General features: G+C 43.1%; 1 protein-coding gene across 1 annotated transcript in view; it reads left to right on the forward strand.

The window, feature by feature from the left end:
• The window catches only part of STX18 (syntaxin 18), a 123,361-nt gene that overhangs the window by 80,178 nt on the left and 17,049 nt on the right, over positions 1-26,134 (forward strand). Inside the window, 4 exon segments of the mRNA XM_032632447.1 lie at positions 1,338-1,453; positions 3,206-3,283; positions 3,443-3,509; positions 17,513-17,628. Coding sequence (XP_032488338.1) covers positions 1,338-1,453; positions 3,206-3,283; positions 3,443-3,509; positions 17,513-17,628 — 377 coding nt within the window.

Raw genomic sequence — 26,134 nt, forward strand, 5'->3', positions numbered from 1 at the left:
GCAACAGGAGAGGCCACAGCGGTGAGAGGCCCGCGTACCGCAAAAAAAAAATTAATAAACAACAAGGACCTACTGTACAACACAGGGAGCTATATTCAACATCTTGCAGTAATCAATAATGGAAAAGAATCTGTATAACTGAAGAATCTGTATAACCGAATCACTTTGATGTACACTTCAAACTAACACAACATTATAAATCAACTATACTTCAATTTAAAACAAAAGAATTAGGGAGACTAAAAGAAATAAAAACTAAAAATAACCAACACAGGCAGTGACCACCACTGAGGGCAAGTGCTGGGTGCGGCACAGGGGGTGGTCGGTGGGGCTGGTTCTGGGCAGGCCGTGTGAGCAGAGATGCGAGGGCAGAGAGAGGGCAGGCATCTGCTGGGAGAGAGCCCAGGCTGCCGAAGGTTGTGTGTCTGATTGGGGGATAGCAAGGAGGCCAGTGTGACTGGAGCAAAGTGAATGGGAACGGGAGGCAGGAAGTATGGTCACAGGTGGAGGTTGGGAATATCAGGACTTTGTATTTTATTCTCAGTGAGGATGGGAACGGGGGCTAGTGCGGCTGGTGGGTGGAAGTGGAATGATTACCTAAGGTCCCTTTTAACTTGACATTTTGTGATTCTGAATTTCAGCTGTAGTGTCCAGGGTGTCTCATCACTGTTCATAATAATGCTGCAGCACCCACCCATGTCTTACAGAAATGAGCACAGAGATATAACTACAACAGCTTCAGGGTGCGGCATTACTGAAAGTGGGCACCCTTACTTGTTCAGTAACTTTAGAGTTTTAACTGATTATCAGGGGAAGTGAAATGGTTCTAAAAGCTCTTTCATGGTGAATTTTGAAGACCACTTGTCAACGTGGGAGAAATGCCAGCCTGAAACAGCTCTTCACAAATGGTGTCCCCGCAGCGCTCTCCGTGCAGCCCCCAGGGGTTCCTCTGGGGGACTCCAACTCTGTCAGTGTGCTTTGTGACAGCCATCAGTAGCTGCCCCGCTGTTCTCAAAGTCAAAGCCCACACTCTTAACAAGGCCTGTGTGCTCCGGCCCCTGATTCCACTCCAGGCCCGCCACACTCTCTCGCTGGTGTGGCCTGCTCCAGTTTGGTCTTCAGGAGGCTTTTCCTACCTGACGGCCTTCGTAAGTGTTGGTTCTACTGTCTAGAGAGTTCTCCCACCTCTTAGCCTGGCCAGTTCCTCCTCATCCTTCAAGTCTCAACTTAAACGTCACTGCAGCAGGGAACTTTGTTCTTCCTTTCACACCCCGTGACTCCATGTGTGGTCATTTGCTGCTGCCCTTTAATTTTGTCCCTCTCTCTCTCTCTGTTAGCCATGTCATGTCCGAATATGGGAGAATGACGGACACAGAACGAGACCAGATAGACCAGGATGCTCAGACATTCATGAGGACCTGCTCAGAAGCGATCCAGCAACTGAGAACACAAGGTGCCGTGCCCCGAAAGATGCAGCCAGCCAGCTGTGACTCAATTAAGTACTCACATCATGCATATGGCACAGCCGCGTAAAGCTCTCTTTTGTGTTCTTATTTCGATTTAGGTTTCAGAACTTTAACATTCTTTTTTCCTGATTAGTGTTTTAACCTAAGCTGTTAAAAATAATGAAAAGGCCATGAATTCAAGTTAAACAGATGGGAAGAGGGAGGTGGAAAGGACCTCTCCAGACAGAACCAAAAATTTACCAAGGGGCCAGGGTCAGAGAAGATGAATCGTGTGTGGAGGTGTGTGCGTATGTGCCTGTGTTCTGGGTGGCGCCGAGAGGGGCAGCAGCTGATGGCATGTGGACAAGGATGCAAGGTCTCTAAACCCTCTACTTAGAGGATTAAAGTAAACTGTAGTATCAGACCCTCATGGTTAAGAAGAAGGCTCTGGAGCCTTGGCTGCTTATGTACCCACCCCAGCTCCACCATGTTCTGGCCATATGGCCTTTGGCAAGTCACTTAATCGCCCTGGGTCTCAGTTTCTTCATCTATAAAATGGAGATATTTCTTAGCGTATATTTCTTAGGTATATTTCTTAGGGTTTTTATGAGAATTCTCATGGCATCCTTAGAACAATAGCTAGCATTAGGGTTACTATTATCATCTCACTTGCACTGATGTTTAATTCTTACTGAGGGACTGAGATGGCTTCCTTGATTCTTTTTTCATTTGCTTAGGCAGATACAGATTACATTAACATAGCATAGAGTTCAAGTGGCCAGATGCTGTTGTGCTTGACACAGACTTTTGTCTGGGAAGCTTCCATAGACAGCCTGGAGAGTCCGTTGAAAGCTATAGACATTCCTGCCAGAAAAAAATATACATATGCACAAAATGTTGTGTATAATTTCATGGATCAGCTAAATTCCTCATGTGAATCTCAGTTTACGCGGCCCTATGGTAGAAACAGATCATGCCCCCTGCCCTTAAGGACATTCATGGAGGTAACCTAGAAAATACATGAACGTTAATAAAATGAGGAATTAAGTGACCTTGGCCTCCTTATGGACTCTGAGCCTTAGTTTCTTCATGTGTAAAACAGGCCTAATTAGAATTGCCTTTTGCATTGTTTGGATCATTAGCAGTGATTTACGTGAAGTACTAGCGCGGTGCCTGCACATGGTAGGTACTCACTCTCTCATAAACCGGAGCTGTCTTAGCAAAGTAACTGGCACAGACTCTAAGAAGAAGTGATGGTTCACAGAAGAAGGGCATCCTTGTGGCTCAGAGAATCAAGGTTTCCTGGAGAAGGAAGGTTGGACTCGGTGTCTAAAGGAAATGTGAATGGCTGAGGGGAGAGGACGGAGCGTTCCAGGCTGAAAAACAGGCAGGCACAGGGGGCGTGTGTGCTCTGAGTTTGATTTAAACATGTTACTTGGAGGTCAGCTTGAGCGTTGGGCACTGTTATTACGAACAGGGTCAGCACTCGAGAAGAGGGCTGTGTCAAATGCCATCCCTACGTGCTGTAATAAACCATAAATTATTTGACTAGTTTTTCTGCAGGTTGAATCTTTTACTCTCACAAAGCCTAATAAATCTTACTCTTTTAAAAATGTAATGTCACTTGACACAAGACTTGTTTTATAGCTGTATTTTTAAGAACACTTCTAATAAAGAAACTGTTGTGAGGAAGCTGAAGATGAATTGTTCTTCTGTATAATTGAATACAGAGCCCTGAATATTGTCCTTTTCTGTTACAGCCCACAAGGAGATACATTCCCAGCAAGTGAAGGAGCACAGGAGTGCTGTTTTGGATTTCATTGAAGATTACTTAAAAAGTACTTTATTTTATCTTAAAGGGCAAATGTGGCATTTCACAATAGATGGGATGCAACATTTAGCTTTGCTAGCTGAAGACTGTCCTGTCTCATTGTATTTAATGATACCTTTGCCTGAGAAGCAGTTTTAAGTGGTCTCTGCTCTTTTCCCCTGAACAGGAGTATGTAAACTTTACTCAGAACAAAGAGCCATCCGAGTTAAGCGAGTGGTGGACAAGAAAAGATTGTAAGTATTGTCTCCATTGGTGTTCTTTAATTAATAATAGCAAATAAAGTTTATAGAGCACTATGCTTTAGAGTCAGACTGGGTTGCTATATAAACATGAAAAATAAGCTAACTTAATCAGGATATGTCATAATTAGTGAGATCAGTAGCAAGTTCAGGGTGGGGACTGGTACCATTGAGTAGCAAAGCCTAGGACCTAAGAGCTCCAGCTTGCAGGCAGGCAGCCTGTGTTTAAATCCTGGCTTTGCTGTGTGACCATGGGAAGATTGCTTAACTTCTCTGTGCCTTAGTTTCCTCACTTGTAAAATGGAAAGATTTATAATACCTACCTTGTTGGGTTGTTGTGAGAATAAAATGAGTTGATATAGGTAAAACACTTGCCGTTGAGTGGTTAATATATGTTAACTTATACTATTATCTGCTCTTAAGCATTTACCATGTGTCAGGCACTATGTTTATTTCATTTAGTCCTCACAGCCACTCTATTAAAAAGTATTAGTACCCCATATTATAGAGGAAGTTGAGGCTCAGGGAATTTGGGTTACTTGCACAGTGTCACATGGCTGAACTCAGATTTGAACGTCAGGTTAACCAGGGCAGATTTCTCAAACAATGGGCTTTGTGTTGGATGCTGAAAGAAAATAATCTGGGTAAGGGATTAGAGAGGAAGAAAGCAGTCCAGGCTCAGGCAGGAGGGCAGGCAGAGTATTTGCCCAAAGCAAGCCCTGGAGGAGAAGTTAGGGCCTTGATGGTGTGTGATTTATCATCGAGAGGTGGTGCGTGGTCACTGGGTCTCACACCCACCAGAGCGAGAGATGCCAATTCTGCTTCCTTATCTCAGGCGGACCTTGACACTTGAGACTTAACAGGTACCTTGAGTAAAGTAAGAAGGGGCTTTTGCAGCTGCCTCCTCAGTTCCTGGTTCTCAGCAGAGGTTTGGACAAATTAAGATCAGATGGGAATTGTTCTCATTTAGGCAGTGAAGTTCATCCTCGTCTCCTGTCAGATAGCTGCCCTGTGCCAATTACTTTGAGCAGAGGACCTTGAGGGAAATAACTGTGTGACCCTTTACAATGTAGTCCAGCCCTCCCTTCTAGTTCTTTCCTCACCTTACCCCAGAAGGCATCTGCCTAAAACATACATATACTTTTATCACTCCCTTGCTCCAGTGTCTTTACAAAGCTAAACTTCACAGCATGACATTCCAGGCCCGTAACGATTGGTTTCTTAGTTGGTCTCCATGGATTTATGCTCTGACTATACCTGACTACTTTGTGTTCTAAAGAGGCCTTGTTCTTTGAAATTTTTATGCCTTAATCCTTGCTGATGTCTCTGCCCAGAATGCCCTTCACATATATATTTATATTCTCTGCCCCTGTCCCCTATACTCATGTGGCAAGCCAATTCCTATTTATACTTCCAGCCCCAGTTAAGATGTTGCTTGATCTTTAAGGACTTTCACAGTTCCCATGGGCCCTATTAGTGTCTCCTTCCGATGTAGGTTCCCTGCGCGTTGTCGTGGTCAGGTGTGACACTTCCACTCTTAGAAAGCTGCTAGTACGCCCCCTTAGCCCAGAGTGCGGCATGATGCCTGTCCCAGTCTAGGGAAGCCTCTCAGTAAGGACCGTGGAATGAATGAATGAACGAATGGCAAGTTTCCTGAAGATAATTTGGCTGTTAAGTAGGGTTGTTTTCATTGTCAAGTTGGATTGGTGGGTTCTTTGTTTTTGTATTATTTTGTTTTCATTGGTGATGGTTATGTTAAAAATCATTCTTATAAAATAGATTTGAGAAACCCAAGTTCTCATGTTTTATGGCATTGTTGCTACTCTCGTGTTTGTTTTTTTCTTGGTGAAAGAAAAGCGTATTTGTTAGTAAAGGGGCAGCCTGATAGTTTTGTATTTTAAACCTTTCACAGTGTAAGAGAAAAGTTATTCTCTGATGGTGTTTATTTTCATAGGATGGTAATATCACACTAATCTCTCACACCAAAGGGCTCTTATTCCAGACGGGGTGAAAATGTTTTGCCCGTGAAGGCAGACGTAGTCTCAGCCGAGCTTTCTGGGGTTTTCCCTCCATGCCTCCTCCATTTCTTAGAAGGATGCACCATTGTCAAATGTAGCTCTCTTCACCCATCCCTAGGCACTGTGCTACCTGAGTTGACAGTTGCACCTGCTGTTAGTTGCCTTAAGCTGAGCATGCAGATGGTGATAACTCTTGCTGGGGTCTCACCTCTGTTCTTCCTCCTGCTGTGAGACCGAGAGTCCTTTGAAGACAGGGACCATTGTGTCTTTTCTCTCTGTGGTCCCAGTGCCTTAATCAGAGCCTAGCACAAGATAGGTGCTCAGTTAAGGGTTCTTGAGTGAAGGAAGGAATGGGGCACAGGCACTAATTACAGGATCCTCAGGTCTATGTATTGAGAGCTTATAAAATGGAAAGGTTGTGGGCAGTATAGACACAGCATTGGCACAGGTGACCTTGTCATCCCCAAAGGGTTTGACGTACACCCATATCCTCCTGATCACCTGAAAGCACTAATATTTTGGTTAAGATTTAAGTTGAAATAGCCAACAGATGCCCTCCTGGGTATGTGCTCTAATTTAAAACATGAGAAACATTTCCCCTTTCCAGAAGGTAATCAGGTTGAGTATCAATCGCCTTTCTTTTTCCTGGGAAGAGGTTTGAGGTGGCGATCTGGAAATTAAAACTAACCTCTGATATTGTTTTTCACGAGTTCAGAGCATTTTCTTTGTTTAGGTGTAATAAACTATACAGAAATCCAGGAACACATCCAAACTTAAAATAGCAGGGCTTCTCTTCAAATTGCTGTTTCTTTCTTATTCAGTGGTGAGTCGTCTGATCCTGAATCTACCCATGGCTAACCTCACTTTAAAGTTTGCTGGGTTTTGGCCCATCATTTGAACACATCACTTTTCACTGGTACAGTGATATTCTTAGAGTGGGAACTCCTGGCTATTTTTTCTGCTTCAGGGGAGACTTGAGATTGATAAAACATATTGCCTGAAAGATGATGTTTCTTCTAACATTGCACAGGTTATGAAACAACAGATAGGAAGTCTAGACAAGTTTACAGCACCTTCTGAATTTATCATTGTAGCTTGAAGTGAACTATCAGAATATTGTCACATCCTACTATTAATTCTAAAGGATAATGTGAGAATTTGCTATGATATTCTGAGGAAATCCTGGCAACCTAAATAAAATAAGTGTTACTCTGTAAGCAGGTTCCATGGTCAAACGAGTTTGAGAAACTCTTAGTGTATAGAGTTCCCTTAGTCTTTACACTGACGCTGTGCCTTGATTACATCTTTCTACGAGAGAGCCCTGCTCACTGTGGAGCCCTTTACTCTTGAAACACCTGGCAAACACACTTTAGAAATAGTGCCCAATCCCATGGCCAGGTGTATGACCTTGAGTTATTTATTATTTACTCCCTTAGGTTGGTTACAAAAGATAAAAATTTTGCTGCATTCCATTTTTCCTTCTTTAAAGAAAAACTGGTATACTTACAACACATACTCTCACCATACTTATTTGGTACTTAAAGAACGTACTCATAGTATTATTTATGATTTGGTCCTCTCATTCCAACTAGATTGGAAGCTTGGTGAAGGCAGAATTTTGTCTTTTACCTCTTTATATACACAGCCCCTAACCCGGTATCCTACACATCGTAACAGCTCGATAAATTTTGCCAGTGTTGGGGATGATAATGATGATAGAGATGAAGAAAACAAGAAGTGATACGATGTGATACTAAGTCCATAGCAATGATTTTGTGGGTTTTTTTTTTTTTAATTTCGGCTTTTTTTGTATTTGACGTACAAAATTTTAAAATATTTAAAGAGTACACTGTAGTGGTGTGATATATGTATGCATTATGAAAGGATTCCTGCCCATCTAGTTAATTAACACATTCATAACCTCATATATTTATCTTTTTTTACCTATTTATTTTTTGAATTTTTGTATTTTATTTTATTTATTTTTTATATAGCAGGTTCTTTTTCTTTTTTTTTTTTGCTGAGAACATTTAAGTTCTTTTCTCTTAGCAAATTTCAGTTATACGATACAGTGTTATGAGCTGTAGTCATCATGTTGTACATTAGATCCTTAGGCCTTGTTCATCTTACAATTGAAAGTTTGTACCCTTTTACCAACCTCTCCATATTGCCCCCACCTGTGATTTTGTCTTATTCACCACCTAGAACAGGGGATCAGCAAACTATGGCCTGTAAGCCAAATCTAGCCTGTTTTTGTACAGCCCTCAAGGTGAACATGGTTTTTATATTTTTAGATGTTTGTAGAACAAAAAGCAAAAGAAAAAAAGAGGAATATGGGGATAGAGACCATATACGTTCTTTCACAGAGCCTACAGTATTTCTCATCTGGCCCTTTACAAGAAAAGCATGCTGACCCCTGGCTTAGACCAAAGTCTCTGAGGTGAAGGACCGCATTTTTGTTGTTTGTTCTTTGCAGTCCATCATGGACTGATGTGTCAAGTTCCGCTGCGCAGGTCAAGTTCATAGCTCATGCTGCTGGTGAGCCACCACAGTAGTTTGATAACACCTGAAGTGGTCTATACCCTGTTCAGAGACAGGAGTCCCCTGATTAAATGGCAATATCAAATTGCTATAAATGTTTCTAAATGCTTATTCTTCATTTTTGTACTTATTCATAGCAGACCAGTAACAAACAGTTCATAGTCTCATACTGGTCTGCGGACCATACTTCAAGTAGCACTGGCCTGAAAATCACCCAGTATGGAGTAGGTGCCCAGTAAATATCTGTAAGTGTGAAGATGGCTTAAGGTACTGTGAGATATTCCTGCTCTGTGGGAGTACAGGGTACCTGTGCCAGAGTGGATACCTTAGACTGAAAGCCATCTTTGAAATGAGAGTGCTATAATATTAGGTATCAAAAATATCTCCTTTCTACCCAGAGTCTTTGTTGGGGGCATAAAAGAAGTATAAGAGCTATGCCTGACTCTGGAATATTAATCATTTTTCTCAAATATTTGTACAGGGCTTTATTTAAGGTTTGCAAAGAACTTCTTCCACATATTTTCTTGTTTTAAAACTGGAAAATCTGTTTCTCTCCCTCTCTTCTATCTCTTCCTGTTCTTAAATTTTAAGTAAAATCCCAAAGTCTTTCAAATAAGGGACCTGGAAACAGATGTTGGCCAGGTGGAAACTGTTTGGATTGCTGTTATGAAATGCTCAGCTTTCAGTTAGAGAAATCAGTTTAAGTAAATCATGGAGCATAAACTGATCTTCCTGATGACTTTTTAAACATTGCTTTTCTCAAATTGCCTTCAACTAGTTAATCTGTAATTTCCCTGAGGATCTCAGTAGACATTCTGTGTATAATTAGATCTGTTTTTATCACTTAAAAAAAAAAAAAGCACTCAACTTCATCTACGTCTGCTGCATTGCAGTCCTTTATTCATTTTAAATTAAAAACTGGCACATTAGCATACCCTGGACACAAAGGGCGACAGACATTAATGGAACCCTTTATTTAAAAGTCAGTTAAGCCCCTCTCCTTCCTGAACAATTCAGTCCCGCAGCCATGGAATGGGGCAGCGTAAGACGCGTGTCTGCAGCTTCGGGGAGCTGTCATTTCCCAGGGCAGGTCAGAGTCTGAGCAAGCTGAGGAGGGGTGGCTCAGCATGGGCAGTGAGAGCCCGAGCAAGGACAGGGGAGTGTCCACATGGGGGAGGAGTGGCAGTGGAGGTGGCAAGTTGGTGATATACAAGGGGGACTGATCAAATAATAAGTATATACGGATAATGGGAGCCAGGTTTCACACTCTTAGGGGAGTGAAAGGGGAATTGGATTGGAATGAAAAGTACTGGTGTGAACTCATGGTTTTCATTTTACATAGGTAGATATAGAAATGAAATATGGTTGTAAATGTGTATGCGTGTCTAGGTCTGCAAACACATACACATACTTTCTGGTTCTGTCCACTGAGAGGGCCTGGACGCGCCGACATCCCAGTAGCAATGAGAATACTTAGCACTCAGATCTTGGCTTCTTAATAGCAATTTCAGCTTCCAGGAACCAGCGCTCCTTGGAGAAATGGCTGATTCTGGGGCTGGGTCAGAGAAAGTATAAAATGAGCCTGGAACATTTTGTTGTGCCAGAAAGCAAGGAACGAACGGCTCGGAGAGTGATGGGGACATGCAGAAAGGACATAAGCCAGTTTGAAGGGGCTTCCGCTGACCAAATTAGAGACAACTGGACCGTCAAAATACATCGTAGCAGATTATAACCCATTGAATAAAGTAGGGCATCATGAGCCCATCTAGAGAGGAATAAATAAATGAGTAAATTGAAAGTTTGAAATTGATAATTGCATAGTATCTAAGCAGGCCCTCCCCCAGGACTTATTAATTACAAAGAGGAAAGAGTACCTTTACGGTTACAGCCACTACCTTAATCAAGTGATCAAAGTGAAATCATGTACAGCCTGATAGGATGAAATGAGAAGTATGGAAATAGAATATCACTTCTATCATATCATATTGTTTTTACACCAGAGATGCATAACCTGAATCCAACCACGAGGACAAGTCAGGCAAACTCAGATTGAGGCATGTCTTACAGAATCACTGGCGTGTATCAAGGATTTGAAACTCAAGGAAAGGCTAAGATCTGTTCAATCCAAAGGAGACTAAAGAGAAACAACAACTAGATGCAGTCAGTATGTGACTCTGAACTGAATTTTTTTCTTATAAAAGATACTATTGAGATCTGGTCAAATTAGAATGGGGTCTAGGGAGAGGATGGGAGAAATGTATCAATGTGAATTTCCTGATACAGATGGTTGTATTCTGACTGTATCAAAGAATACTCTTATTTTTAGGAAATACTAAAATATTCAGAGTTGAAGGGGCATCAGGTTGGCAACTTACTCTCCAATGGTTCAGGAAAAAGCATTCTTCGAACTACAGACTTCTCTGCATGTGATTATTTCACAATAAAATAAAACCCCGCAAGATCCCATTTCACACATGTTAGAATGGCTAAAATAAAAGTGATAAATGTTAGGGAGGATATGCAGCAACTGGAACTCTCATTTATGGCTGGTTAATAATTGGAACTCTGATTTATGGCTACTTACTTCTAATAAAGTAACTCTTTATTAGAACCAGCCAGGGACTTCCCTGGTGGTGCAGTGGTAAGACTCCACGCTCCCAATGCAGGGGGCCCGGGTTCGATCCCTAGTCAGGGAACTAGATCCCACATGCCACAACTAAGGAGCTGGCGAGCCGCAACTAAGGAGCCCGCCTGCCACAACTAAGACCCGGCGCAACCAAATAAATAAATAAAAAGAAATTTAAGAAAAAGAAAAGTGTGTATTAACAACCAATTTATTAAAAAAAAAAAAAGAACCAGCCAAATAGTTCTCCAAAGTTAAATGACCACCCAATGACCCAGCAATTCCACACCTAGGTTCTTTATGCCTAGAATGTCCTTTCTGCTTTTCTGTGCCTGGCAAAACTTTACTCCTTTTTCAAGAGTTTGCCTAAGTGACACTTCCCCTGAGAAGCCCCCAGTTATTTCTACTCTCTGAATTAGTAGCAGTAAGAATTTATAAAGTACTTACCTTTTCCATAGTACTTTTTTTTTTTTGGTCTGCTGTGTTATTTAGTCTTTGCAATGACTTTGAGTGTTAATATTGGAAGGATACCAGAAGCCAGGTTTCTCATTATCAAAGAAGTGAAACGGAAAAAGGCAGAAGGAACCTTGTTTTATTGGTTGGAACAGAAGATACTGGAAGCTGCTCTACAGGTATGGAAACTGAGGCCCAGTGCTTACAAGGTGAGCCAGGGCAGCACCTACTGCGTGCCAACCTCTGTGCTAGGTCCGTTGTCACGGGTGATCTCATTCAATGTTTACAAGAACCTTTTTAGAAAAGCGCTATTTAATTCATTTTGCAGATAAAGAAAACTCAGACAAAGAGGATTTTAAAAAACACAACAAAACAAAAAACCTGTCACATTGCAGATAAATGGCAGACTAGAGGCTACTCTGCAGATAAGCTGCAGACTAGGATCCAAGCCCACTTTTGTCTCCAAACATATTTCTAAATATATTTGTCTTTCTCAGGCAGTCAATCAGCCAATAGTTTAAGGACCCAGTCTCCAGCCGCCATGGATGTGTGGAATTACTGGAGTAACCTGTCAGCCAAGACAGTCCAGGAGGACATCAGGCCAGTCCTACTGAGGAACATGGCTGAGGTCAAGGCTGTGTACACTCAAGCAGCTTGTGGCTGCCCACCCCCACCCTGAGACCTCTCCCCTGCTGATCTACCAAGACTCCTCAAATCCTTCCCCCTCCACAGTACCAACCCAGAAGATGAGCACTAGTTGGCCCCTAATTGGAAGACCCTGCTGAGTCCTTTGCACTGATTACAGCAGTGTTCTCCCTTCTCTGAATTTTTTGTTTTTTTTTTTTTTTTTTTTTTTTTTTAGATTTTTGGCCACACCACGCAGCATGTGGGATCTTAGTTCCCAAACCAGGGATCAAACCCGTGCCCCTTGCAGTGGAAGCATGGGGTCTTAACCACTGGACCACCAGGGAAGTCCCTGAATTTTTTGAATTACTAGTGGATTTTGTCAGCTGTTTTCTTCTGTTCCTCCATTGGTCTGCATCTTGTCAGAATAAAAAATGTATATTTCTTTAGGATTTCACAAGACTGTCCCACCCCTCTGCCTTTTCTTATTACCCAGTGATAGTAGCAGCAGTAGTAAGAGTGGTAGTAATAGCTCATTTTTTCAGCTCTTGCTCTAGACTGTGGTCTAGAGCACCTTTTCCTCTGCTTATTGACTATTCGTATATTTGCTTCTTTGAGATGTCTGTTCAAGTCTTTAACCCATTTCTTTACCAGATTGTTTGTCTTTTTATTGTTGACTTGTAATGGAGTTATTTTTGTATAGCCTGCATACAAGTTTCTTGCTGGATATGTGCTACAAATATGTTTCCCTGTTCTGTGGCTTGTCTATTCGTTTTCTTAAAGGTGTCCTTTGATGAGCAGAAACTCTTAATTTTGAGGAAGTCCAATTTATCTGTTTTTATATTGTCTACCGAGCTATTCTTTCATGTTTTCTTCTAGGATCTTTGTGAGTCTAGGTTTTATGTTTAGGCCTGTCATCTATCTCAGATTAATTTTTTGATACAGTGAGATGAGGTTGAGGTTCATTTTATTCCATATAAATATCCACTTATTCCAGCAATATTTCAACTTTCTTTTCCTCATTGAATTGACCTGGCACCTTTGTCAAAAATCAATTGACCATACATATATATCTGTTTCTGGACTCTTTATTCAGTGTTACTAATCAGATTTTTTTATTCTGGTACCTCACTATCTTGATTACTGTGGCTTTGTAGAAAATCTTGAAGTCCGCTGATGTTAGTCCTCCAAATTTCTGCTTTTTCAATATTATTTTTGCTATTCTAGATCCTTTGTATATTTCCATAGAAAGTTTAGAATCAGCTTGTCAGCTTCTTCAGAAAACCTGCTGGGATTTTTATAGGGATCATATTGAACCTATATATAAATTTAGGGAGAATGGATATCTTAATATCTATCTACAAGCATGGTATATCTTTTCATTGATTTCTATCTTTATATTTAAATTTCTTTTTCTCAGCAATATTTTGTCATTTTCAGCGTAGTAGAGGTGTGTTGCTCATCTTTTGTTAAATTTATTCCTAGATTTTTTGAAGCTCTTGTAAGTGGTATTGTTTTATTAATTTTCCTTTTCAATTTCTCATTGCTAGTATATAGAAAATACAATTAATTTTTGTATCTGCAAAATAACTTTCTGTCCTGCAACCTTAATTAATTCACATATTAGGTCTAGCAGCTTTTTTGTAAGTTCTGTGTAATTTTCTGCATAAACAATGATGCCATATATAAATAACGTAATCTTTATGCCTTTTATTTCTTTTTCTTGCTTTATTACACTGCCTAGGATGTGGGCCTCCAGTACCATGTTGAATAGAAGTGGTTAGAATGGACATCCATGCCTTGTTCCTAATTATGGGGCAAGGATTTATTGCTTCACATTAAGTGTGATGTTAGCTATAGGTATTCTGTAGCTCTTCATCAGGTTAGGAAATTCCCTTCTTTGTCAGGGGTTCCCAAGACTGCCCTCAGGTTCAATGATTTGCTAGAAGGACTCACAGAACCCAGAGAATCTGTTATACTCATGGTATAGTATTACAGTGAAAAGAAACAGATTAGGATCAGCAAAGGTAAAAGGCACGTAAGGCAAAGTCCAGGAGCCACCAGATGCAAGCTTCTTGTTGTCCTCCCAATGGAATAGCGCGGACAGTGCTTAATTCTCCCAGCAATGAGAATGTGTGATGTGGGACAACATGTACACAGTATTTGTCAACCAGGGAAGCCCACAGGATTTCACTGGGGATCAGTCATGTATGCATGGAGCACCCAGCCGCTGGCTTTAGTTAATCAGTCTCTAGTCCCTCCAGAGGTCGAACTCATACAGCTTGGTCCAAGACCCCAACATTAATCACATTGTTAGTGTAAAATGTCTGGTGTGGTCCAAGGCCCCAGGGGTACAAGAACAGTCTTTATCAGGCAGGATGTTCTAAGAGCTTGGTGGTTATCTCCCAGGAACTGGTCCAGGGCCAGTTTCTTTGAAATGTGTAGAGTTGGAACACCCAAACCTGCTGCATCAGCCCTTTCCCGCACACTCTCTAGTACTAGTTCGTTGAAACATTTTATTATGAAGGTATCTTGAATTTTTCAAATGCTTTTTCTGTATCTAATGAGATGATCATCTGCTTTTCTTTTCTGTTAATGTACATTACACTGATTGATTTTAAGATGTTAAACCAACTCTGCCTTCCTGGGATAAACCCCACTTGGCCATGATGCATTGCTGTTTTTATACATTGTTAAATTCAGTTTGCTTGTATTTTGTTAGGGATGTTTGCATTTATGTTCATGAAGGTATTTGTCTAATTTTCCTTTCTTGTCATATCTTTGTTAGATTTCCGTATCAGGGTAATGCTGGCCTCATAAAATGATTTGTAATTGTTCTCTCTCCTCTCTTCTTGCCCAGGTATACTACATTCCTACCTCTTTCTCATCTTAGGGAAAAACATTTAGCCTTTCACCATAAGGTATGATGTTAGCTGTAGATTTTTTGTAGATGTCTTCTATCAGATTAAGGAAGTTCCCTCCTATACACACTTCTCTTCACCTTGCTTGATTTGCTCCACAGCAGTATATAGAGGTATTCTTCATTCCTTACAGCTCCATAGTACTCCAGAGTTTATTAAGCCAGTTCCAGGTTGATGGACATATGGTTAGTTTTCAGGATTTTGCTGTATTAAAATTGAATTACAAAATTGCTACAATCATATTATTGCTGTATCTTTGGGATAGAGTCATAGAAGTCATATTTCTGGGTTAGAAAGTAAATATAATTTTGCTAGATATTACCAAATTTCCCTCCATAGGTGTTAACACCACTTGGCATTTTTTTATGCAATTCAAAATAAATTGCAAACATCAGTACACTTATCCTTAAATACTTCAGCATGTATGTCATTAACTAGAGTTCAATATTTATTTACAGTTTTTCTGACTATTCTTGCATGTTTCCAAATGAATTTTATAATTGACTTGTCTGACTTCAAGATGGCGGGGGAGGGGAACCTGGTGATATTTTTATTGGGATCACATTATATTTTTAAATTAGGGAGAGCTAACAGCTTTATGATATTTCTTTTTTCAGTCCAAGAACATGATATATCTTTTCATTTGTTACAGTATATTTTTTTTATATTTCAAGAACATCTGTGAGTTTTGGGCTTTTCTTGCTAAGTTTACGCTGCAATTTTTGTTGTTATTGTTTTTTAATCTTTTTTGTTTTGGCTCTTGCAAATGGAGTGTTCTCTTTCATTGTATCTTCCAACTCTAAACCAGGTACTTTCTGATGAACATCTAAGTCATTTTTTTGTTATTATAAGCAGTGCTGAATATCCTTGAAACTATATCTTTGTGCATATCTATGATACTTAGAATAGCAGATGTATTTTTCAAAGATGGCTGCACCCAAACATATCCCGTGCCCCGTGGTCTTATTAAAATGTGATTTTGTTATTGCTTCATTGAGTGTGAGATATGAGGTCTGTATTCCCTCTCCTTGAACCTGAGTGGACCATTGCAGCTGCCTGGGCAGTGGAATATGACAGAAATGACAGTTTGTTATAAACTGAGGCTGAGGCTGTTATAAAAGGCCTTGAAGCTTTTACCATAGTCTCTGAGACTGCTTTCTTTGGGGGAAGCCAGCTGCCATGCCAGGTAATATATTGACATGGCCCCACGAGGCTCCTCCCAGCACCAACACAGAGCTGTGTGAATGAACTTCCCTGGAAGTGAACCCTCCAGCCCCAGTCAAGCCTTCAGATGGTGGGACCCCATTGCCCTATAATGGTACCCTCATGAGTCAGAACCGCCCAGCCAAGCTGCTCCCAAATTCCTGACCCCAGAAACATGGATAGATGGTAAATGATTAATGTTGTTTCAAGGCACTAAATTTTAGAGTGGTCTGTTACTCAGCCATAGTAACTGGAACACTTAACATGATTGATATTATAATTACTTTTGAAATTTCTGTTGTTAATGTTGTAGAGGAGCATTTCCAAAACAGCCTTTCTTAGAACACTAGTCTGTTGTGTTTTGGGTTCCGTAAGGTCACATCCCAGCCCAGCCATTTACTAACTGTGTGACCTGGGCAAGTTTCCTAACTTCCCTATACCTCAGTTTCCTCCTCTGTAAAAAGGCCATTAATACTAGTAACTACTTTATAGGGATGTATGACATTAAATAAGTTTATGCATATACAGTGCTTAGAAAAGTGCCCAATACCTCATAAGCCCTCGGTAAACGTTAGCTGGCATTAATTATATCATCCTTATATGCATTTACATTGTTCTTTTTATTTTTAGTCCTTCTGCCTAGTAACGTGGAAATTATCTTAGATCTTTTTAGTAATCTGCCTAGAATTTTCATAGTGCTGTATGAATTCCATTACAAGGCCCGTTGTTTCATAACCGGGTTGTTTTTCCTCGTATTAGCCATTTATTGACAATTATAAAGTATCCGTTCATTCAACCTATATTTATTAAACACTAAATGGCACACACTCATCTAGAGCCTAGGGCCACACAGCATCTGCGACTTATGAAGTCAGGTACTCTGCTCTCAGAGCGTGCACTGCAGTGGAGTGAGACAGACAGTAAAGAAATGAACGAGCAGGATGGTTCCAGACTGCAGTGACTGCTGGGGAGAAGACAGACAGGGGCACAGAGTAACAGGAGGAGGCCTGTTTTAGGTAGGAGAGTCAGAGGAGGCCTCTGTGAGCGTGTGAGGTTGCACCTGGCCCTGAGGGTGGAAGAGAATACACTGTGGGAGGAGCCCAGGGCCACTGCCAAGTGCTGAGGCTTAGGGACCTGAGTCAAGGCCTTGCCCCCCAGTGGATATGTAAAGACTTGTGCTTTTATGGTTCAGTTATTTTCAGATATTACTTATATATCATATTTGTTATATAACACGTGCATGTGTGTAGTCAGCAACACTTTTGCATTGGTGTAAGACAACCAGCTTCTTGGGTTTGTTGAACTTAGAGCAGTCGGCCTTCGCTGCCCACGTGTAGAGTGTGGGTTCAGGAGGTCGGGCTGTTCAGGTGTCCTTTCCTTCGGTGCGTCCTGATGGCACTCGTCCTGCTGCGTGTTATGGCTGGGGGTGTGCGGTCTGCCATGTAGTAAGTGCCCCACTAGAGCTGTGTGGGGATGGCCGCTGGGCCCAGGGCAGCAGCTCTGCTCTCCCCCAGAGGGCACAGAGCAAGCGTGAGGGCCACGTGTGACTCCTCTCTGCTTTCAGGTGGAATCCTGTGTAAGTAAATGATATGACTGCTAATTTTTTATCTTTAGATCTAAGCTGGAACCAGAACCAAATACAAAGACAAGACAATCCATGTCTTCTGAGAAAGTTTCACAGAATCCTTCAAAAGACTCTGAAGAAAGACCTGTCACTGAAGAATTTCCAGGTATGAATTAAAATCAGAATCTTGCCTTGCGCCTCTTCCTTGTGACACGTTGGCCAAAATACAAAGCAGAAAAAGAAGGAACACAGCCCCAGACATCTTGTGGTGTTAGTATTTGCATAAAGCAAAGGAAACACGGAAGTGTCAGTCTTTTTTGGTCACAGTTGGATCTTAATGCCGCCGCAAGGGCGGGGTGGGAGGATCCCACAGTCACCTGGCAGCCGCCAAGGTCTAGAGAAAGGGCCTGAGTTGCTGCGCACCAGTGGGGTGGGGACTGGAGACTTAGAACCTGGAAGAATCATGGGGATCTCTGCCTGTCAGTCTCAGGAACGGTGGGGCGCTGCCTCCCCTGCACCCACGCAGTGCACTGTCAGCACTGACCTTGCCTGGACCTGACCATCCTGCCTTGGGGCGGAGCCTGTGGTGTCAGCCGCCTTTGTCAGCCAATTGAGCCAGTAGGACAAAATGCAAGTCTGGGTTTATACACTTCCTGTCTTCATGTTTGCTAGCCGGCCCATAACTTAGAACAGCTCCTAACACATGATAGATGCTGGATAAATACAGTGTCTCTATGAAGTCTGGAAACATAGGGGAATGTATATATAATGCTGTCAGGGACATCTTCAATCCATGTGTCTGGCCAGGGTGGCCACCCTGTGTAGGGGATGCATGCTTAGTTTGCTGTATCTCAGAGGCACATGAGATTTTGCTTTGTGTGAATCCCAGGATGCTGAGGCCCGAGAGTCTTCCTCGCCTCCTCTTCTGTACTCTCACAATGGCTGTCATTTACTGCATACCTCCCAGGTACTAGGCACTGTCCTGAATCTTCACAGACATCACCACCATCCTTGTAGCAGCCCTCTGGGATGGATTTTATGACCTTTTTCTTGTCCAAGTTAAAAGTTTATAAATGGTGGACCTGGCATTTACATGTGCATCTGTGCTGCCCTTCCATCTAATTTATTCCCTACATATTACAAGCGAGGGAATTCAGAATGCATTTGGGGCTTTGTGAGCCTGAAAGATGCCAGAGGCCTTTCTGTAGCTGAAAACAGCTTCTGTCGGAAGGGCAAGGAGACTGGCGTTCAGTGACCACCCCCTTCATTGTGCTGGGCACCCACTGGGGGTGTCAACAAATCAAGTCTCACTGAGTCTTTTGAGGTGTTATTGTCATCATTTTGTGTGTGAGGAAACAGAGCTTTGAAGAAATTATATAACCTATCAAAAGTCAAATAACAAGATAAGAGCGTCACTGGGATTCCAGGTGTGGGTCACTCTTTGTCAAGCCTGAGCCCATCCTCTCTGGAGGCTGCCTTGTCCCATAGGCCAGAGGCCTCGCACACACCCTCCCATCCCCATCTCCGCTTGTTCCTAATGAGGGAAAACCCCAGCATCAGTCACAAAGTGATGGGGCCCTGCTTTTCGTAAACAATACATAGGGGTATCATATCTAAATTTACTCCTGCCAGACATAGTTGCTCGACCCTTTATCCATCCATTCATTCATTCAGGAACTATTGTCAGGGCTGCTGAGAGTGGGGAGAAGCCAGTCCAGAGTCTTGGGGCCCAGGTGAGGGTAAATCTCACTTAGAGAGAGTCTGCCCTTGCTGGGTCCCTCGCTCACAGTGAGAACTGTTATGCCAGGCACTGCGCTAGGTGTTGGGGATACAGGAGCGAGTAGAAAATAGGCACATGTGCTTGCAGTCCAGAGGGGAACAGATGGTAATGGAATATTACACAACTGGGTACACAGTCAGTCTGTGCTATAAGAGAGGGGGTCCTGGTAATAGAGATATGGCCCACTGGAGAGGTTGGAGTCCTTGAGGTTTCAGTAAAGACCCAAGGGCAGTGAGGAGTGAGCCATGTGGCTCTCTGTGGGAAGAGAGTCACAGGCAAAGGAAGCAGAAGTGCCTGGTGTGCTAATGAGCAGCCGGGAGGCTGCAGAGTAAGGGAAGAGCAGAGGGACAGGAAGCAAGCAAGTACCAGGGCACCAAGGTCATGGGGCCTTCCGGGCCACGGGAGAGCTGTTTACTCTGAATGAGGTGGGAGGCCACCAGGATGCTTGCACAGAGGACTGTCACACAGAGGACTACATTTGAGCAGGGTCCCTCTGGCTGCTCTGTTAAAGTAGATTGTTTAGGGGATGAAGAAGCAAAATAGGGACAGTTAGGAGGCTGCTAAAGTCTCCTAGGAGCAAGGTGGTGGTGCAGCACACCAAGCATGGTAGCTGGAACGTGGAGAAGTAGAATTCTGGATATATTTTGAAAGTTGAACCACAGAATGTGCTCCCTGGATGTGGGGCATGAGGAGGAGATGGGGCAAGGAAGGCTGCAGTGGTTGTTGGCAGTGCGAAGAAGGTGGCTGCCCTTCACTGAGATGTGGGAGGCTGAGGGGGGGCGGGCTGGGGGCTGCAGATCAGCTCAGTGTGGAGTATGTTAATTTAGGGATGCCTGGCACAGAGGTTGAACAGGAAGTTGGGTTTATGAGTCTAGAGGTCAGGGGACAGGTCTTTAGATCACGTCAATCCCATGAGACAGGCTGGGATCCCTGAGGAATGAGGGTCAGTGGAAAGAGGATGACGCACTAAGCCTCCCGATCTGGTCTTCCCTGTTTTGTCTTTCTCCCCGGCACTTGTCACTACCGTTCTATATGTTTGACTCATTTATATCCTTTATGCTCTGGCTCCCCTACTAAAACTTAAGTTCCACAGGGACAGGAATTTCTGTATGTACTTTGTTCAGTGCTGTAACACTGGCACCCAGAACAATACCTGGCACATAGGAGGTGCTCATTAAATCTTTGTTGAAAAAAATGAATGAATGAAGACTCTGTTTGGAGCACTGATTGCTTTTAGTTGCTGTGGAAATATTTCCTGAAGCAAAAGGAACTTAATGCCTCTCGGTGGTAGAAAACAAATGGTCACTGAAAGAATGCTGTTCCTCACAGTTTATTTTTTTATCTTAAAGTCAGTATTTGGACGCTTTATAATCACGAAGTTATCTCCTGACTAAGCCAGCCCACCAATATGTTGAGAGAACCCTCCAGTTTAGCTTCTGATCAACGTGTAGGAGCAGAATGGTGTGAAGGGTGTCTCTCTGGAGGCCGTCAAGGTCCCAGCTGCAGCATTTAGTGGCACTTCCGAGAACCATTTCCCCCATTTTGTAAATACATCTCAGGACTCCTCCCGCCCCATCTTGGTCCTCTCTTGCTTTTTCCCCTGTATCCTGGCCCCTGCTGCCACTCCTGGCTCCACTTCACTGTCCCCACAGCTCCACCAGGCAGCTCTTTCCTCCATGGTCATTTGGTGATGCTTATTTCTGAGCCATCTCTTCCTTGGTTATGTGGAGTCCCAAAGGGTAATAAAATCTTAACTAGTGCATTTTAAAAATGTGCACACTTTATGTACAAATTCCTGCATATATAACAGGCTTTTTCTACTTCATTTTGTTTGTTTTTCCCAAAAGAAAGCTATTACCGTTGCTGTACCCCACCTTTATCCATTTTCTGTTCATGGAGATGGGCCATTCCTTCCTCTGAGTGTGAGGGAAGGGAAAGCACAGTGGTTGCAGTGTGTTGTCATGGAAGGGTCTGAACCTTGGTTTCGCAGTCTGGCCTCTGTCCTGCACCGTGACCTTGGACAAGTTATTTGAACTCTGAGCCTCAACTTGCTTATAGTATCATGTGACTGTGGTTTGTTGTGAGCATTTCAGGAGCTAGTGTAAAGGGCCAGGCAGTGTCTGGCATGTGCAGCAGTAGGGTTCCACAAAGAGCACATTTTACGTTAGTTCGTAAAGCAGCTACGACGAGATCCATTGCTTGACACTAAGGATTGGGCAGGATTCTTTTTCAAATGAGTACTGGAAGTCAATTAGTAGGCTGGCCAAGATAGCAAAGGCAATTAGGAAGGCAAAGGAAATGAAAGTCTAGATTAGGAAGGAAGTTTTTTCTATTTACAAACTGCCTGGTATTGTGTACAGAAAATTTTAAGGAATCCACCAATAAAAGAAAAGTAGTAAATGAGTTCAGCAAGGTTGCAGGATACAAAACCATTATACAGAGATTTCATTTCTGTATACTTTCAATGAATAACCCAAAAATAGAATTTAAAAAGCAACAATTCCTTTATGATAGCATCAAAAAGAATAAATTCAACAAAAATATAAAACATACTTTGAAGGCTGCAAGTCATTGTTGAAAGAAATTAAAAATGATCCAAATAAATTGAAAAATATCCCAAGATCATGAATCAGAAGAATTAGTGTTGTTAAGATGGCAGTACACCCCAAAATGATCTACAGTTTCAATGCATTCCTCTTCAGAATCCCAGCTGATTTCTTTGTGAAAATTGACAAGTTGATTCTAAAATCCATGAGGAAGTGCAGGGAACTCAGGATAACCAAAACAGTCTTGGAAAAGAACAAAGTAGGAGGACTCACACTTCCCAATTTCAAAACTTACTACAAAGCAACAGTAATCAAGACAGTGTGGTACTGGCACAAGGACGGACATATGGACCAATGGGACAGAATTGAGAATCCAGAATTAAAACCGTGTGGCTCTGGTCAACTGAGTTCCAACAAGGGGACCAAGATCATTCAAGGGGGCAAGAACGGTCTCTTCAACAAATGGTGCTGGGAAAATTGGATATCCACATGCAAAAGAACAAAGTTTGACACTTAACTCACACCATTTATAAAAAGGTAACTCAAATAGACCAAACGCCTACACAGAGCTAAAACCCTAAAACTCTTATAAGAAAGCATAGGGCTGGGGCTTCCCTGGTGGCGCAGTGGTTGAGAATCTGCCTGCTAATGCAGGGGACACGGGTTCGAGCTCTGGTCTGGGAAGATCCCACATGCCACGGAGCAACTGGGCCCGTGAGCCACAATTACTGAGCCTGCGCGTCTGGAGCCTGTGCTCCGCAACGAGAGGCCGCGATAGTGAGAGGCCCGCGCACCGCGATGAAGAGTGGCCCCAGCTTGCCACAACTAGAGAAAGCCCATGCATAGAAACGAAGACCCAACACAGCCATAAATAAATTTTTAAAAAAAGAAAGCATAGGGCTAAATCTTCCTGACCTCAGATTTGACAAAAGATTAACAAGGATATGACACCAAAACAAGCAACAAAAGGAAAAATTAGATAAACTGGGCTTCACCAAAATTAAAAGCTTTTGTGCTTTAAAGGTTAAAAAAAAAGAAAGTGAAAAAAGCCCACAGAATGGGAGAAAATATTTGAAAATCATATATCTGATAAGGGGTCTATATCTAGAACATGGAAAGAACTTTTACAAGTCAATAAGAAAATGATAACCCAATTTTAAAATGGGCACAAAGGGTCTGAATAGAAATCTCTGCGAAGAAGAAATACAAATGGCCAAAAAGCACACGAAAAGATGCACGACATCATTAGTAATCAGGGAAATGCAAATCCAAAGCACAGTGAGATTCCACTTCACACCTACCAGGATGGCTAGAATGAAAAAGGCAGACGATAAGTGCGTTTGCAGGATGTGGAGAAATCAGAACCCTCCTGCAGGTAAAAGTTCTCCAGGCAGAGGGACCAGCCAGTGAAAAGATCAAGGAGGGAGAAATGAGCTGGCATATTTCCACACGCATGCACACACACGTACACGCACACACACAAGAGGGAGGCACCAGTGAGAATGGTACAAGAAGGGGTGAGAGACGGAGGCAGAGGCCTGATCACACAGGGCCCTACAGGCCGTGGGAAAGGTTCAGCTCTGAGTCTGTGTGTAGTGAGGAGCCCTGGAGGTTGTTAAGCTGAACGTGACAAGGCCCGGGTCACATTTAAAACCTCCCTGACTGGGCTTCCCTGGTGGCGCAGTGGTTGAGAGTCCGCCTGCCGATGCAGGGGACACGGGTTCGTGCCCCGGTCTGGGAGGATCCCACATGCCGCGGAGCGGCTGGGCCCGTGGGCCATGGCTGCTGAGCCTGCGCGTCCGGAGCCTGTGCTCCGCAACGGGAGAGGCCACCACAGTGAGAGGCCCGCATACCCACAAAAAAAAAAAAAAAAAAAAAAACCTCCCTGACTACCGTGTGGAGCTGGAGTGGAGTGAGAAAAAGAGGAACCAAGTGGCCTTGTTGGGAATCTATTGCAGGAGGCCACACGCCAGTGGGATGAGGTGTCACCTGAGGGACGTGGTGGTGGAGATGGCCACAGAGACAAGGGCTCAAACTCTGCTCACACTTGGGAACTGAAGGTTAGCCAGTAGGTAGGACGTGAGAGGTGAGGGAAAGAGAGCCATCAAGGGCAACTTCTAGGTTTGGGCTGGACCAACCAAGATGAGGAAGGTGCGAGGATCGGCAGTGAGGCCGGGAGGAGTGAGAGGGAGCAGAATCATATTCTGGCTACACGTGTGAGGTCTGAGATGCCTATTGGATTTTCAGGTGGAAATTGTGAATCCGTTGGAGTGAGCCTAGAGATCAGGGAAGAACTCAGGGCTGAAGGTCTTTGGGAGTCATAGGACATAGGCGTACAGAGCCGTGGGCCTGGATGCGTCACCTAAGGGGAATGTGTGGGGAGGGGAGAAGCCTGCGTAGACCTCCGTGGTGCTGCCAGTTTTCCAGGGCCTTTGCCATTTCATCTCCGTCCCCACCTCGATGCTAGCAGGTAAATCTCGTCCCCCACACCCAGCTGGTTCCTCTTAGGGGTCGTATATCTGCCCTTTTCTCTGTGCCATTGGATGACAGCTTTTTCCTGTCCATGGGAATTTTGCTAAGGTTATCTACAGTTAGCAGAAGGATTTTTAAAATCTGGGCTATGTGGTGTCTTTTTGCTTATCTTTTCAGGTTTTTCATTTTGCTTTTGAAACATGAGATGTAACTTAGAAAAAATACTTTAGTGTAGGACTAGGTGGTACACGTCTAGGCAGAGGGTGGTTTCTTGCTTGTCATACTCCTGTTTCTTAAAAAAGGCACTAGTCTTGTTACTTTTTGATTTGAGCAGCACAATAAAGCACCTCTGTGGGCACAGCTGCCCTTCTGTGCATGTCTGAGGTTCAGGTTTTTTTCCTTCCATATTCTTACTCAGCCAGGATGAGATCTTTGTGGACCCATTTATAATTTGTTTCCTGACATTGGTTTCCACTAAGATGGGTACGGTTATTTGTGAATACTTCTTGCCCTTCTTCTCCAGTCAGTCACGGGTCCTGCCCTCAGTTGACAGGGAAGCTCAGATTCCAGCCCCTGAGAAAGTGAGTAGTGCCAAAAAAGAGGGCACAGGTGGGAAAGGCGTAGTCCAGTCAGAGGGCCAGGGAACTTCAGGAGGAGGTGGTCCGGAGAACTGAGTCTGAACCTGAAAAAGGGGAAGCTTAGAATGTTCTAGGCAGAGGAAACAGCATGAGTAAATACTCAGAGGCCGGAAAGCGTGGGAGAGGTATGGAATGTAGTCAGTAAAGAAACCACTTCTGGGTCAGCAAAACTCACAGAAAGGGGAGGAGGAGTGGGCCTTAAGGTGGGAAAGGTGGATGGGGCCAAACCATACGGAGGGCCTTGAGTACTGGACCAAGGAGTCTGGACTTGAGTGCCTTGGCATCGGGGTGCATGGAGGTCTGGGCAGAGCACTCGCATGGGGTGTGCCGTGCTTCAGGCTGATTCTTACAGCTGCAGGTCAGGGTGGCTCCAGGTAGCTGCAGAGGCTCTTAACAAACTTTCCATTCCAGCTCAGAGCTGATTTATGCTTCGTTCTGATGTGAATATGTTTCTGTGTTTCTAAATTTGATGTTCTTATCCTTAAAACACATAAAGGTAAAAGCTTGAGATGGATACAATAATGAGGTCAGGTAGGAGATAGAGGGCTCTAGGGGTGGGGGTGGGATGAGTGAAAAGTACAGATGTTCCACCTGAAGAATGTGGTCTCAGAAAAACACCTCCTCAGCTTCTAAAGAGGTTTTCAACCTTTTATAAATATCTTTAATATAAAAATTATGTATTATATTTATAGGTCCTATATTATATCTAAGTTATACATGTGTCTTTTATAAATATGATGACAGTTCTGGCAAAAACAGCCAATTTTTTAAAACTTGCACAAGGTCGCAGATGACATGGAGTTTTTTTGTGATGACATATCCAGAATAATAACCATACCTTGTACATAGGTCTGCCTAATCTTCTTTCTCTAAATTGGTGCTATCATTATGTTCTTTTCCCTTATCAGTCTCAAAGCAAAAACTCTGGACTTTTGCCCATCTCATGGGGCTGAGAGCAGCCAATGGAAATTTACTGAGATTGGGGAAGAAAAGAAAAAGAAGCAGTGTTTGCCTTTAAGTACTTGGCAACCCACTGACAAGCCCAGAGGCACTGCTGAGACACCTGACACAAAGTCACCTATCCAAAAAGAGACCCCATTACAGCCTCCGCCCAGGAGTGACGCTCCGCCTCCCCCCCCCCAACCTTGCTCCCAGCCCACCCCTGGATGAGCCGCATAGGCCTCTCTATCAGGGTCCTGGGTGGGGCAGCCCCTTCTGGGAGCTGTGCTGTTGTTC

The sequence above is a fragment of the Phocoena sinus genome, chromosome 5, assembly GCF_008692025.1.
Source record: "Phocoena sinus isolate mPhoSin1 chromosome 5, mPhoSin1.pri, whole genome shotgun sequence".
Lineage (NCBI taxonomy): Eukaryota > Metazoa > Chordata > Mammalia > Artiodactyla > Phocoenidae > Phocoena > Phocoena sinus.